The sequence below is a fragment of the Triplophysa rosa genome, linkage group LG16 (assembly GCF_024868665.1).
Source record: "Triplophysa rosa linkage group LG16, Trosa_1v2, whole genome shotgun sequence".
In the NCBI taxonomy this organism is placed as follows: domain Eukaryota; kingdom Metazoa; phylum Chordata; class Actinopteri; order Cypriniformes; family Nemacheilidae; genus Triplophysa; species Triplophysa rosa.
The window spans coordinates 6,662,313-6,677,483 of NC_079905.1; the positions used below are offsets into that span (position 1 = coordinate 6,662,313).

General features: G+C 37.3%; 1 protein-coding gene across 1 annotated transcript; it reads right to left on the reverse strand.

The window, feature by feature from the left end:
- Nucleotides 1-153: 153 nt before the first annotated feature.
- On the reverse strand, nucleotides 154-8,339 carry LOC130566933 (gasdermin-E-like). The gene is made up of 10 exons (XM_057354758.1): nucleotides 8,018-8,339; nucleotides 5,989-6,204; nucleotides 5,345-5,537; nucleotides 4,845-5,004; nucleotides 4,630-4,753; nucleotides 4,294-4,422; nucleotides 3,971-4,098; nucleotides 3,499-3,835; nucleotides 3,310-3,383; nucleotides 154-3,217 (listed from the first exon to the last, which is right to left on the reverse strand). Exons 2-10 carry the CDS (start codon nucleotides 6,191-6,193, stop codon nucleotides 2,960-2,962), a joined length of 1,608 nt encoding a protein of 535 aa, XP_057210741.1. The 5' UTR covers nucleotides 6,194-6,204; nucleotides 8,018-8,339; the 3' UTR covers nucleotides 154-2,959.
- Between the last annotated feature and the right edge of the window lie 6,832 nt (nucleotides 8,340-15,171).

Below are 15,171 nucleotides of genomic sequence, written 5' to 3' on the forward strand. Positions count from 1 at the left end.
CCATCCATAAGTTTAATTGAACAATATAAAATTAAATGTTTACGACACTTAAATCCAATTTGCATAATAATTTGGAACGCAGTGTATATGGTCTATCTATGTCAACCAGTTCGCTTGTAATTGAAGGACTTCCTATTTTCTTTACAGGACGTGGACCTGAAGAAGACTGTAGATGAGAGCGCTCGCATTCTCCGGGCGTATAGACACTACTTCGACCTCATTATCGTCAATGACAACTTAGACTGTGCGTTTGAAAAATTGCAGTCGGCTGTGGACAAACTCTGCTCTGAACCGCAGTGGGTTCCCGTGAGCTGGGTCTACTGAGGGCACATTGACAAGCACGTTTGAGTGCGTATGTATGCAAGCGTGTGTGTTTTCCAGGGTATGTGTGTGATATCCAGGATGGATGCGGGCTGACGTGAAGTTGCAAGTTTGGACTGACCAACCAAACAAGCGCCCACAACATTAGCCCTAACCTCTTTTGTGCACACAATGCAACATTTTTTACTGAAGCTTAAAGGGAAGAGTACTTATTTATTTAGTATTTGTACGTTTTTAAAGAATTATCTTACTATTTGGAACATCGTGGGAGAAATAAGAAATAAGAAAAACTAGAACTGGCCTTGATGAATCCGAGGCCATATTTTTATTTTTTTTGTGTGTGCATTTTGTTTTTGTAGCACCTACAGTAACTGTGATGTTTTGATGTATACTCAAATGAAAGACTAACCTGGCAGTGTGTAGCACGCCAAGGGCTCATATTGAACATTCTAGAAAAGAACCGAACAACTGTTTACAAACACCCTTATCTCTTAACCCTTGTTCCACAGTCATTCATATAAATGTGTAGGTTGTTTTATATGTACAGTAGCTTGTTTTAAATTTTGCATTTACAGATTTGGTGTCTATGTTGTGCACATTGTGTCAATGTTTTTTTGTGTGTGTGAGACCGAACAAACTGCCCTGTTGATTTCAGTCACCTTTTCTGAGCAACCTTCTTGTTTCTTTGTTCTTGTGTCTCAAAATCACATGACCTGCCAAAGTTTCTGTTAAAGTATCTGTGTCATTGTCTCTGTGTCAACTTCTACAACACGGCAATAAACGAACAATGTTAGTCATTGTTCCTTTTTTATTTAATTATTAATCTAAAGGTTTTAAAAAAAGAATAAAGTAATACGGATTTTATTGAAAATATCTGCATACAATTTTACATATAGTGCAGAAGTAATATTGCACATATTTGCATAATATAAATCGGTGTGTTCTATAGTGCATTAATACAAATTAAGAAGTCAACCTATATGGGGTTTTCTCTGATGCCGATTTTTAGAAATCAAGCCAGCTGATGGCCGATTGTCTTTTTTCCACCTTCATCTCATTAAATCTTATTAAGCAATAAGAAGTGATACAGAATATTGCTTAAATTAAACATTTATTGAAGACATGTCTTTTCAAATCAGTGCACTTTGAGAAAGATTGAGAAGTGTTTATTGCAGGGTACAAGATAGCTGTCTAATTCATAGTAATAATACATTGCTCAAAACTTTTAATCATCTTCTCAAACTGTTCTGAAGCATGCTTTTTGTTTATGTTTGTTGGCAGACACTGTTGTTAGTCATATGGTCATAATCTAAGTTAAAACTAAAATAAAAAAATCACTCATATTACACAGCCTGCTGCTCATAACTGCGTTTTTAGTTATATTTCGCTTTTTTCTAGCCTGACAGGAAAGTAGACGCTCTTGTGGACGAATGCGTTCATTTGTAAATTGTGTGCACTTATTTCCTCCATTTGAAAGATCGACCAAAACGCATCTTAATACCAAGTATAAACAGAGTCCTACCCGCCACAGACACATTTAAGCAGGAAAGTTAACGTGCACGTTTTAGCCAGAAGTTTAGTATTTTAACAAGGCATGTCTGCTGAGTGCGAGGTGCTCCGTCTCACACGCAGCCTCAGAGGGAGAGAAATTCTCCGGTACAGAAACGGTATTGATGACGTCGGAGTTTCTCTAGCTATACAATGCGGACAACTGTAATAATTTAGCCGCTGGGCTCGTCACCAGGTTTTGGTACCCGTGCATACATGTAGCCTAAACTATGTGGTTGAATATGGAGACAGATCAGTCTCCATAGTTGAAGGCTCGCTAACAATAGTTCCAAAAAGTTACTCGCATTCTCAAGTAGCATCATATTTAATCAATGAAATATACAAGGCTAGATTAAGATCGAAGGATAATAATAATTTAAGTTTTACTGTTTTCTTGTGAAGTTATATTAGGTAGTTAAAAAGTTAGCAGGCAGAGGGACATCACACTGTTATGCAGCTGCTCACAGATGCACCTGCCTGTTAACTGGCCTAATTTGCGGCACAATCGGCCGATGCCGATTAATGAAAAGATACCAAAAATCGGCCATCGACCTCTAAAACTAATATAAAATACATCATTTAAATTTGTGACCTTCAAATTATGTGTAATGTCACAAAGCTTTACATACATCTGGATTTAAGATAAAATATCAGAAGATACAAAGAATATAATACAAACTATCAATATTGAAAAACAAAGATCATTAAAACTTGATATACTATTTATGTTTTCAGAGAGCACTCGGTAGAACAAAGCTTGTCTTTAAGGTAATGTAAACTTATTTTCTTGGTACACAAATTTTCTTGGTAAGTAACAAAAATCATAAAAAAACAGAATATGTAAAACGTACATTTTCTTATGTAGCATATTTTTGTATGTTTGTACATGACTATTTTGGAAAAATGTATAATATGTACATATTTGATTTGTAAAATAAAATAAATATATAATGATATGTATATGTAAATATAGATGACTGAAGGCACAACATCTAAAAACAACTTTTAAATTACCATTCTGAAATTAAAAAAGATCACATGAGTGCAAAGGGCTACATGAGCAAGAAAATGTCTATTATTAACATTTTAGTCATTCTGAGAACACACCAGTACTCTCATTGTTACTGTCAATGAGGCATGCAAGACCACTGATGGCAATACACAGAACAAACGGTAGGAAACCCTTTTCACATGTAATGTCTGCAAACATTAGATCATCTTCTCTCTTTACTAAAACATCACATGATTTAAAAAGGTCGACCACTCTGTGGAATTCGTCGTCTTTCTGTAAGAAAACAGGGATTGCGTCTTTTGAGAGTGGCTCGGAGTTTGCCATCAGAAGATTTACCTAGGTTTACAAGAAACAGAAATATAACAGTCAGATACAAAGATTATGAAAACGACTTTTCTGATTTTTATCAATCACTGGCACTAACTTACTAAGTCTTGCAGGCTTCTAAGGCCCTCAGAGGTGCAGAAACTTTCCAACAGTTGTAATCCAGCATCTGTCAACTCTGAACAGAAAAATAAAATGATGAGTTTGTACAATATGAATGAAGATAGAAAGACTCTAAAGACAAGCTGCTTTCAGCTGAACTCCTCACAGGCTCTTGATTTTGATATACTGACCCTCAACGGCACTGAGCAGCATATGCATTGCCATCAGGATTTGTTTGTTCTGCTTGCTTGATTTCGTTGAGCATCCATTCTGATGGGACACATCTGTGTGACAGCCATTCTGTTTTTCTGCTCTGGGGGAGGATCCATTCAACTCAGATGCAGAAGCGCTGTGATTGGCTGTTGATATTTGAGATCCGTTCTGATTGGGCACCGATGCTGCGGTTTTCCCACTCTGGTTGTGTGGTTCAGACTTCAGTAAGTCTAAAACTTCACTAATAAAATGGCTCTTGTTGTCCAATAACTCGTTTTGGAGTAATGGAGCTTCACCGCTGTTTAGAACCTCGAGCTGAGATAAAACAACAAATATAATGAGATTTAAAGAGAAGATGGATGTGCTGCTTTATTTATTGCAATGCTCTATCAGGTCTTATGAAATATCAATCGCACATTTAACAACTTGTGAGGCATTGTTTCTACTCACCCTATCCACCAACACTGACAGGGAGGGTCGGTCCAATAGAATTTCCCTCAAATGAAGCAGTAAGGTGGAGCGGCACTCAGAAGTCAGATCAGTCAGCACACAAAACCTAGTCTGAACATCTGAAAGTGCTACAAAAAAACACAAATACATTATTGACAGAAATTCTCAACAAAAGTACTTCATATCCTGAGCTATATGTTAAAATATGGCAATATCTCTAGAGCCAAAATAACCATTTAAGGAACTTAAAAAGGGGAAAGTAAATTGATAGACCAACTTCTGCTTTTGCACATGCCACTGCACACACACACGCATACGAGTACCTCTTTCTAGGGAACTAAGTGAGGACACTTTTTGGATCTCTTGTAGTGCCCAAGGTCCATCCACCTCGGAAGAACCTGGATTCTTGGATGTGTCATCTGCCTCAATTCCATCAGGTTCAACACGCAATTCTGATCACAATCAATCACACAAAACTTAAATAAGTACATATTTGAAATAAAACATTCAAAGCGTATTACATTTAATATGAAATAATATTACATTTAAAGAGTTTATCAATTCAATACTGAAAAGTGCAATAAATGTTCTACCACATACAGTAAGAAGAAAAATAGCACTTTTACTATATTCTATATCGTCACACAAATGTCACTGACCAAAGTAGCCATCATTGCTGATGCTCATTTCAATGACACTGTATGCCATTACAGTGCCTGGTGGGATGTTTAAGGCAACGTCTGAGTCATAACGTAATTCACCACTCTCTTTCATTAACGCCATCTGAAACACCATAGACACATTAAAAACATTTAAGAAACGAAGTACTGCTTTAATGTGTTAATGCCAGAGCAAATACACGTTTGTCACAAACCTCTGAATATTTTCCAAAAGCAGAGTAACAGCTGCCCTGCTGCAGTCCGGTGTAAGAGATGGAACACTCACAGGTAGTAAAGATTCGCTCTTTAAGGAGGGTAAAGATCCTTTTCATTTTCGATGATTGCTGAATCAAAGAGTGTGTGAGATCCACCTTCCTATGAGGATTATTAATACCATGAGGTCACAAAAAATCATAACATTGTTACTAATCCATACAATTCCATTTACTTAAAAAATTATTAGTGGAAAAAAAATGTAATTAACATATTTAATAACAACTTTCTATATAAAATGAATGAAAGTATTCTTCAGTCTGAGCTTTATTTTAAACTCCACAAACTATGCAACAGGCATACAAAATGTTCAATGTATATTTAATAATATATCTGAATAAAGATTACATATGTTATTCTTCTCCGATTGTTATTATTGTCAATTTTAGAGGGTTAATATCACACCTACATCGCACAAATTGCTTTAGTGCTTTTTTCTTACTTGTTTTTGGACTCGTTTAGAAGTTTTGGAATATTCATGTCTTCCTTTTTCAGTGTCCCGAGAGACAAGCTCAGTTTAGACCTGCCCCTTCCAGTCACATTTAGACTGACAGTTTCATTTCCCACCTCCACTGATCCACTTGCGGCACTTTTGTATGTTGCTTCATATTTCAGAAACTCTTTCTCATCCCGCACTGACCGAAACAAGGAGAGGATCAATTGAGCATCTTAAAATGACATCATTTACTCATCCTCATGTCATTTCAAACCTGTATGACTTTCCTTCTTCTGCAGAACACAAACGAAGATATTTTGAAGAATGTTGGTAATTAAACAACCCTGAACCCAATTGACTGCCACTGAGACATTTCTCAAAATATCTTCTTTTGTGTTCCACTGAAGAAAGAGTCATACACACTACATAGTTGGCCGTGAAACTATCATATCCCAAATAAAATAACAGCTAGTCAATTGAAATTTTTATGTAAATATAACATGTTTTGAGTAAGTAAAAAAGTTTTTTAATAATTCTAAAATTTTAAATAAAATATATGATTAAGTTAAAATGGGATATATAATGAATCGACCAAAGTTCGAGAGCAGGTGGACCTGTGAGTTTTTCAGTTCCTTACACAGTATATTTACCAGGATTTATTTCGCCCTTTTCCAGCAGGTCATTCAGCGTGAAGGCCGTGGGTCTGTATTTAGCTTTCTGCCAGAACCACACCTTCGGCTTCTTCAATACCACAGCAAGCAGCTTGAGTTTCTTTGAATCGTTCAGACTGGGTGCAATCAGAACACCATTAGGATCGATCTGTCGGACCAGCTGCTTTGTCGCTCTCTCAAACATCCCCTGCACACCTGCAAACATATGGCTGCATTAAATCACTTTAAAAAAATGTTGGAACACTTAATAAACACTGATTGTTTACATTTTTCAACTGGAAACACTTTTGTCCATGAATGAGCTCCCTCTCAGATGTTGTTTGCCATCACTAAACTGTTTTGGGGTATAAAAAAATTATTATTTCTAATGAGGTTTCCTATAGAGACCTACACTGTACGGCAGATGAAAGTCTCATTTTTTTCACAGTAATCCCTATGAATTCAAATAATTATATTTAAAATGTAAATGTAACTGTTAAGGATAAAGTGAGATACTGTAAGTGAAGGTGAAATATAAAAACATAAGGGTAACACTTTACAATAAGGTGCTATTAGTTAACATAAGTTAGGCAGTCGTGTTCAGTGTTGGGTGTAACTAGTTACTAAGTAATTAGTTACTGTAATTTAATTACTTTTCCCTTGAAAGTAAGTAATTTAATTACAGTTACTTTTGATGTAATTAAACTAAATACTTTGTGTAATATATGTGTGTGTAATAGTGGAATTGACATCAAAATTCAGAGTCTAACTTTAAAATCTGTGCTTTAATGTATAATTCTCACATTTGTAATACTTTGGTCAGTTAATAATACTACTTTATGTAGTTTAATATTATTTATTTGAATGAATTAAAAGAGCCCTTTCATGCCTATCCTTGAATCACTTAACTAATCAAGGTTGATATAGGATATAGAAAGTAATTAGTAATAAGTAACTAAATACTTTTTGGAGAGAGTAATTTGTACAGTAATCTAATTACACTATTGAATATGTAATTAGTAACTAGTAATTAATTACTTTTTGAGAGTAACTTACCCAACACTGGTCGTGTTAATACAGCTATTCATTTTAGCTCATGGTGAATTAACTAATGTTAACAGTGACAGCGTTTGGTTTTAATAATGTATTAGTAAATGCTTAAATTAACATTAATTGATATTAATAAATGCTGTAGAATATTGTTCATTGTTAGTTTATGTTAGCTAATGCATAAACTAATTGTTAACAAATAGCACCTTATTGTAAAGCGTTACCAACACAAGCCTTACAAGGCATCTTCAACATGTCAGTGATTGCTGTGAATGGCATTTCAAGAGCATATGCGCATTACAGAACCTGTGGGGTTTTCCAGGCATGCATGATTATTTTAATAATGCAGTATAAGACATTTATTCATTGTCTAAAATCGAGACAAATGGGGGAATTTGAACGCTCCAAATCAGTGTAAGAGGAATTCCCCTGGCATCAGAGAGGAAGATGATGGTGTTTTGCCAGGTTCGTTTTGTACTATAGAAGAAAAACAATAATTCTGAATAGTGGTTGATTAATTTTAATAACTTATGGTTTTATTTATATATATTTCTCAAATACTTGGTAACACCCTTATAAACCACCCTTGTGAGGTTGCATTTCAGAAAATAATATCTCAAAAGCTTCATTTAAGTTTCAACATGATAATTTCCCATACAGTAAAACTGCATTTCAGAACATCATATACAACAAGGCACAGCTTATCTTCTGTTATCTCATTTTTCCTCATTCTGGTTTTAATGTATGACCAAGGGAGCAGGAATATGACTTGTGATGTGTGCTTGTAATCTCATTCATAACGGTACCCATATCCACCGACCTAGACCGCATTTTGCCCATGCTTTAACACTTCCTTTTTAAAAAAGCCCCATTTAAATTATTTAACTATTTTACATTTCATTGAAATAATCAAATCAAGCATAAATCGAAGCGATCATATAATGAACCAAAGCTTTATAGATGTTTTCAAACTACGCACCTGTTTGTTCTTGTATGGCAGAAGCAGTTTGCGGTCGGTCTGTGAGCTCAAAGAGAGCTAAAGTATTGATGTCTTGTGTGATGGACAAAACCTCGCACGTAAGTTAATTCATGTATTAGAAAATGCAACGATTCAATAAGATCACAAATATTTAACGTTACAGACACCTCAACTCTTGAAAAGTCCCTACACCCACTTACGATCTTGACAAAAGGGGGATGTGCTGTCTGTCAGCGGAGACGGTATGTGAAGGCGGCGCTTATTTAACGCCTGGCGGCGTTAAGAAATCGGCGTTTTAATATTAATACGGCGATCAAAAGCACGCGAATTGTGAACCTGTTGGCTTTCGATACTATACAGCTCTGTTCTCGCGATTGTTTATGTCAAACGCGTATCGCTCCGCTCCGAGCAGCATGAAATCGAAAATTTTGCGGGTTCTGGTTCGCGTTTGAGCTCATTAATCAGAATCATATGATCTTAAATAATCGTAGGACAAGAACAAACTTGTCCTTTTAGTGATTTCTCATAATGCAATGACTTAAGGTATTTATATTTTTACAAAATCTGGATTTAGCTTTGATTTCTCTATATTTGTCTTTGCACATGTCAAGTCAATGGCGATAGGCACATGATCGTAATGCAAGTGTGAGAATCACACGTCCAGTAGTTTGTGAGTCTGAATGAATATAGTGAGGGAGGTCCTTACAGGAACTCACACACACTTTGATGCTCATAAAGGAAGTTGTGGCCAGTTTGTGTAACAGGGCAAGCCGCATGCATTTGCAAATTGTATCAACTCATAGACTGCTCATTTCTGAACAACACGCACACTAGAGTTAGAGTTTCTGTAAGACATGTGAAAGAGCTTCCATTTTTGCACAGTTAAACACATGCATATACACACACACTCATCACGAACTTCAGATATGAGAAGTCTTCTCATAGTTTCACTTTTAGATTAGACCACACAGTCACCAACTATGGCAATAGTGGGAATGCACCCCAAGTTTCACTACCCATATAGGTGTTTTATCAAACAACTCCCATTATAAATACCCTGAATGAACATCCTCTAGTCTAGCAGCTTGAGGATCTTCCCATTGTTACACCATAACATACAGGCCTTTCAGTGATGCAATAACTCGTCCTACTTAAATACAGAATTTAACTCAATAATGAGAAAATTCACGCTTTCATACCGTATGGAACCCTACAACAGCGGTAGGAGATGCAAAGGCAGCCCTCAGATATAAGGACATCGTGGGACAAGTTCAACATGGCAGAAGGGGACTTGGTTTGGCATCAACCACACCCACATGGCGAAAAGCGACACCAAAGGAACACCGTCACCTGGTAGAGCAGGAGGTTCGGCATCAAGAGGAAGCAAGTAGATGCGCCAGAGCAGTCTCTCAAGCCCAGCAAGGCCTTTGGATGAGGTGGGAAGACATTGAACGGCGCAAAATCACTTCGGAGTGAGCTGTGGAGTATGGAAACACACAGGCTAAGTTTTATCATAAGAGCTGCGATGTGCTGCCCTCACCAACAAATCTGCGTGTTTGCCACCTATGTGCCTGCCACCTATGTGCTGCTCCAGCAAACCTTAAACATATTCTTGTGGGTTGTAAGAAGAGCTTGACACTGGGGAGATACACACGGCGTCACAATCAAGTACTAAAGTGCTTGGCTGTTGCAGTAGAGACCAAGAGAGTGGCAGCAAATGCCATCCCCCAAAATGCCCAGGCTAAATTGTTAAAAAGGCAACCATTTATTCGGGAGGGGCAGAAAATGCGGGCCAAGCCCTTGACCATAGATTCAGGTCTGCTGAGTATAGCCAGGGATTGGGAAATGCGAGTTGATTTAAACCACAGACTTACTTTCCCCTTGGAAATCGCAGCGACCAACCTGCAGCTGGACATGGTTCTGTGGTCCAGCTCCAGTAGGACAGTCCTCATAGTTGAGTTGACTGTACCTTGGGAAGAGGCCATTAATGAAGCATTTGAAAGAAAGCCTTGGCAGTGGAGGCTGAAGATCGGGGATGGACAGCGAAAGTGTTCCCAGTGGAAGTGGGCTGCAGGGGCTTTGTTTCCAATTCCACTACAAGGCTGCTTAAGGAAGTGGGGATCAAAGGACAGGCCCAACGGACGGTAGTCAAAGAACTTGCCACTGTTGCTGAGAGAAGCAGCCACTGTGGTTGAAACTGAAGGACGCAATATTGGCTGCCAAATGACCATGTAATAAAATGGTGTTGTGTGTTGGAATGTTATGTCATACAGAACCAGGGGCACTGAGCATGCATTAACGGTGCCAGTGGGGCTATAACAGCCTTAGCCAACGGGTTGGCGTGCATGGTTGCGCTGATTTTGGTAATGTGTTGTAATGTTTTGCCATACGGGACCGAGGGCACTGAGCACGCATTAACTGACTTAATGGACGAGTCGAACTCGTGACTAGAAGGTTGCCTGTTCGATTCTCAATGCCGGCGGGTAACGACTGAGGTGCCCTTGAGCTGCAGTGTTAGCTGCCCATAACTCCGGGTGTATGTGTGTTCACTACTTGCAGTGCGTGAGTTCACTTCTCACTGGACGGGTTAAATGCAGAGGTCGCCATAGCTGACAAATTGGTCACTTTCAGAGTACAGGTCTAGTGGTGGATAATCAAGAACTGGCCAGTGGTGCGGAAAGAAGAAGCCAATGGCAGTGGTTGAGGCGGATGGACCCAGCATGGGCTGCCAGATGTCCTTGTAACAATGCGACACACGCCCAGGTCTGATCAACCTGTGGTGGGCCTCCCTTGGCTGAGGGTGTCTTGTGATAAAGGGCCGAAACATCCAATGAGGCTGAGGTGCACAACTTACGATGTGTCGCATTGATGGGAACCATACAAAGAGCATTATAAGCAGCACCTCACCAAAAGGCATCTTTCGCCCAGGATAATGGATGTGATGAAAGTGGGACAAACAAATCATGAGATGTCTCTCTGATAATGGCAAGGAAAGGCAAGTATGCTATGTATTTCTATAATCATTTATCCCCCAAACACAGAGGATGCCTACCCGACGAACCAGTGAAACCTCAGACCTCATTTCCTCTATTCACATTCTTGACTGCTTCCCCCCTGTCATGCATAAGGCATGGGAAATGTCCTATTGAGCAATTCAACTGTGCTGAAATAGTGGGATTATAACACCTAGTCCTATTCGGCGAATCTGTGAGTGAAGCAATATGCAAATACCCCAAGGCAAAAGGAAAAATGAAAACAAGGAAAGTTCTTTTGAGTTGTGTTCATAACCTTTATTGCGCAAACCAAACATGCGGTCAGTCATCATACTGATGCGATTCATTCCTGAACCTCTGAAAGCAACAGCCTGCTCACTATGACTAAAGAGAGAGAAAAAAAGTTGTTTATCACATCTAAAACACCAAACTCACAAACCTCACAGAAAACAGAACAACATTATCAAGTGTAACAGACACACCACATAGAGATTACCACACACTCACTTTCAAAGACATACTGTACACATGGAGGCCAGACATGTACAGAACAAACATCATTCATTTTAACAGTATTTCTTTTAAACCTATCTTTTATATTATATTTTGTTTGTTATATATTTTATTGAAGGATTACATAAATCATTACAGTATGTGACAATTTACATTATTTCTATGACTCCCTGATGTACCTGATATTGTTTGAGTCACTCAGTCAGAAGTGTTTGAAATGTCTTTTAAACTTTTCATACAGTAAAAATAAAGTAAATATCGATGAATTAACATTTATTTCTGAAGGCTGATTCTCTTTATTGTAATGCAGTATTTTTACAGTAAACAGAATGGTTGGGGTATGTTTCATTATGTATCTGTTTACACTGCATTTGAAGCCAGCTTCAATATAGAATAACTTGATTGCATAATGATTTTTTTCTTTTAGTGCTTATTGAATTTAACAAACAAAATATAACCAGGCACTTACAATATTCATTTGACAGTGTATTTACATGTAAACAGCAGCAAGGCAGTGAGCCTAGTAAGGCATAAATACGTTTCTATAGATATTTTCTATATTGTGCCACTGCATATGTGCACCTTATTTTACTGTGGATGACAGCGATCTATATATATAATCAGAGGAAAAACTATGTGAAACAAATCCATTAGGGGTCACCAAAGAACAGGGAATTCTGCTGAATCCAGCATCAGTTGCTCACCATGAGTCGTCTTCAGCACCCCTCATGTAATTTACAAAACAGAATTTTGGACAAACCTTGGTGACACACCAAACACAACTGTAGCTTTGTGTTAAAAATAGTCACTTACATGAAAAAACGTGTCATGTTGTTTTCTTGCAGGACTCTTCTCTCTCCTTGAAGCACTTCAATTCTTTCTCAGGTCTCAAACGTGTATCTGTGGGCTTTCAAAATCTCCTCCAGTTCATTCAGCTCTATTGCAAACTGTGTGAATCCATAGTACTGCTCATTATCCTCATGTATGGGATCTAAACGCATGCACAATGCACAAACACATCAGGATATGCAGCTCATGCATAAAGCTGGTGTTAAGCCATTTTTGACAGGACTTGCATTCAATTATAATCCAAAACTTCTTATTACAAAATGAACATTGGTTTTAAAAATCTAGCATTGGTAGTGGTAATGACAGCTGTATTTTATTTTGTGTTAGATACATTTAAATGTTAAAAAATACAGGATTTATATTACATAACATAGTAATTCTTTGAAAGACACCATGCATGCACATATTTATTGTTTACACATTTTTATTTAAATTGTAGAAAGTATTATTTTCATTAAGTATTTTATGTTCGGTTGGCAAATTCATTGATTGTTACTGACAGGTGATGATCAACGAATGAGTTTTTACCTTCATTGTTAAAGGATTTAAATATGAATAGAGTTTCTTTGTGAAAGATTGATGAGTGAACGAGATTTGGAGATTGGAAAGAGCACAGAATATAAAGTGTTAATGCACGAAATAACAGCAGTTTATCCTGTTTATTTATTTCCTATATTCTCATTAGCACGTGTACTTGCTTGCTTATAAATTGTTTATTATTAATAATTCTGATATAATTTATGTTTATTGATTAAACAAATATTACCTATGGACCTTACTAGACATAACTGAGGTCACAGACTTCCAATGATTTTTTATCAGGTTGATCATGACACTCACAGAAACATTTATGAGCCTTTTAGTGAGGACCAGTCTTCACAAGATATAAAATGCTTTCACAAGTTGGTTATGATATTGCTGGTGAATACGTATATGGAGTAAACAAGTGTCTTAAAAGCCCCACACAAAAAAAACAAGGCTATTTGCACAAACCCCTCCAATTTTTGCCGCGCCAGCAATCAGGACTAAATCTCCATCTCACCACCAGAGGTCACTGTCTCCTCAGTAGTAATATTTGATCTCCATGGTTTCTGTAACCGTGTCAACTCCAGGGTTTGTTTAACCTAGTTACATGTTTAGATTATGTAAATTGACGTTTTTTCAACTTGCATTGCACATATTTCGTCTGGACGCTGTACGTTTGTAAATCTTTTTGTTTGCAACCCGAGTTTTAAATGTTTTGCTGTCGTTCATATTATTCATATAATATTCCACAAATCTTCCTATACGTAAAGCAGTCTACCTGTCGCTGAAGCATTGCATGCGTTTAGTACGTTTATGAAATGCGACTCATTTTTTATGTTTTTTTAATGCCACAGAGGACAGTGTGCGTCTCATCTGTTGGAAACAGCAGAGCGAATGTGTATGTGATCACAAGATCAGATCTCTTGAAATTGTAATACATTTTACAAGACGGTAACTTAGTCATATGGACGTTATCCTGTTAAAGGATGATAATGTAATATTGCACTAACTTGACCAAATTTAGTAGGCCTATTTTTTTGAACCACTAAATAAATAAGGTAAATTATAATGTTTGACCACTTTTGGCGTTGGATGTTTTGTGCCTGCATGGTATTGTAGCCTAATTGACTGTGACTATTATTTGTCACCTTGGACGTTTTACCATAAACAAAGCAGTTTTATTTGTGCTATGACTTGTCACATCCATCACATAAGTGTGTCTGAGATAGACCAAATGTGTCTGAGATAGACCTATTTCCCTGTGGCTGCACATAATCCAATGCAGTTAAATAACCAGCAGGTGAAGGTGGTTTGGTTAGGAAGTAGTTACAGCTCTTCGTGTAAGGTTTTTCTATGGAATTGTCTCAACTTCTACACTAGAAAGCATGTATCACAGAAATGAACAGAGAAAGCACATGACACACAATATTGCACAACATCATCAAAACTTGACTATACTGTGCTGCTGACTTTTGAGATTTTCCTCAGAAGATACCTTCATTCATACCAAACAGCACCCACTACTGTTTTTAAAGTGGTGCACTTCAGTGTGTGTAAATGTGTCTATGACTCGCTTTGAATGCACACCTGAATCAGGTTCAGTGGTTTGGTGCATTCCACTCAAGGGAGGATTCCCTTTGAGGGTGTAGCCAACAAACGAAAACCTTTGTTGTTAAGGCAACACTGGGATGACATGCAAAGGAGTTGTGTAGTAGCAACACAAATGATAGCAATGCGGTTGTGGATGTATATGTGGTATGTATGTATATATCTTGAAACAGTTTATCATTTTGTGTCTTTCAGAACATGTTGGTTTTGACAAAAATATGAAATACTCTCTCTATGTAGGGAACAGAAAGCATTCCTTCTTAATGTTACACCTCTTCTTTTCGGCAAGAGTCTCTCTCCATGATATCAAAAACACACATGCTCAACCTGAGCTCAAACAAACAGCCTAGGGCTAGAGTGAACATTTGTGTGCACAAGCAAGAGATGGACGTTTGTCTATGGCACATTTGCCAATATGAAAGCATATTTCGGATGTTCAAAATTCGAGACGAAAATATACTATAAAGTCATGTTTATTTAAGGTTATAGGATACAAAATAAATGAAAAATATGAAAACAAAATACATTTCTAACAATATGTCCCTGTTGGGATTCATACATCATGCACAACAACACATAGTTTACTGTAACTGTGGGCAATATTTCTGCCCCTTTCTGGTGCATTAGGATTATAATATTATTTATGTTTTAAATAAAAACAAAGCA

Excerpts from the sequence above, each read along its gene's own strand:
- LOC130566933 (XM_057354758.1), bottom strand. The coding sequence starts at position 6,193 with ATGTTTGAGAGAGCGACAAAGCAGCTGGTCCGACAGATCGATCCTAAT. Across the intron at positions 5,005-5,344 it reads CTAAACGAGTCCAAAAACAA|GAAGGTGGATCTCACACACT; the intron begins GTAAGAAAAAAG and ends TAATCCTCATAG. Across the intron at positions 4,423-4,629 it reads CAGCAATGATGGCTACTTTG|AATTGCGTGTTGAACCTGAT; the intron begins GTCAGTGACATT and ends GATTGTGATCAG.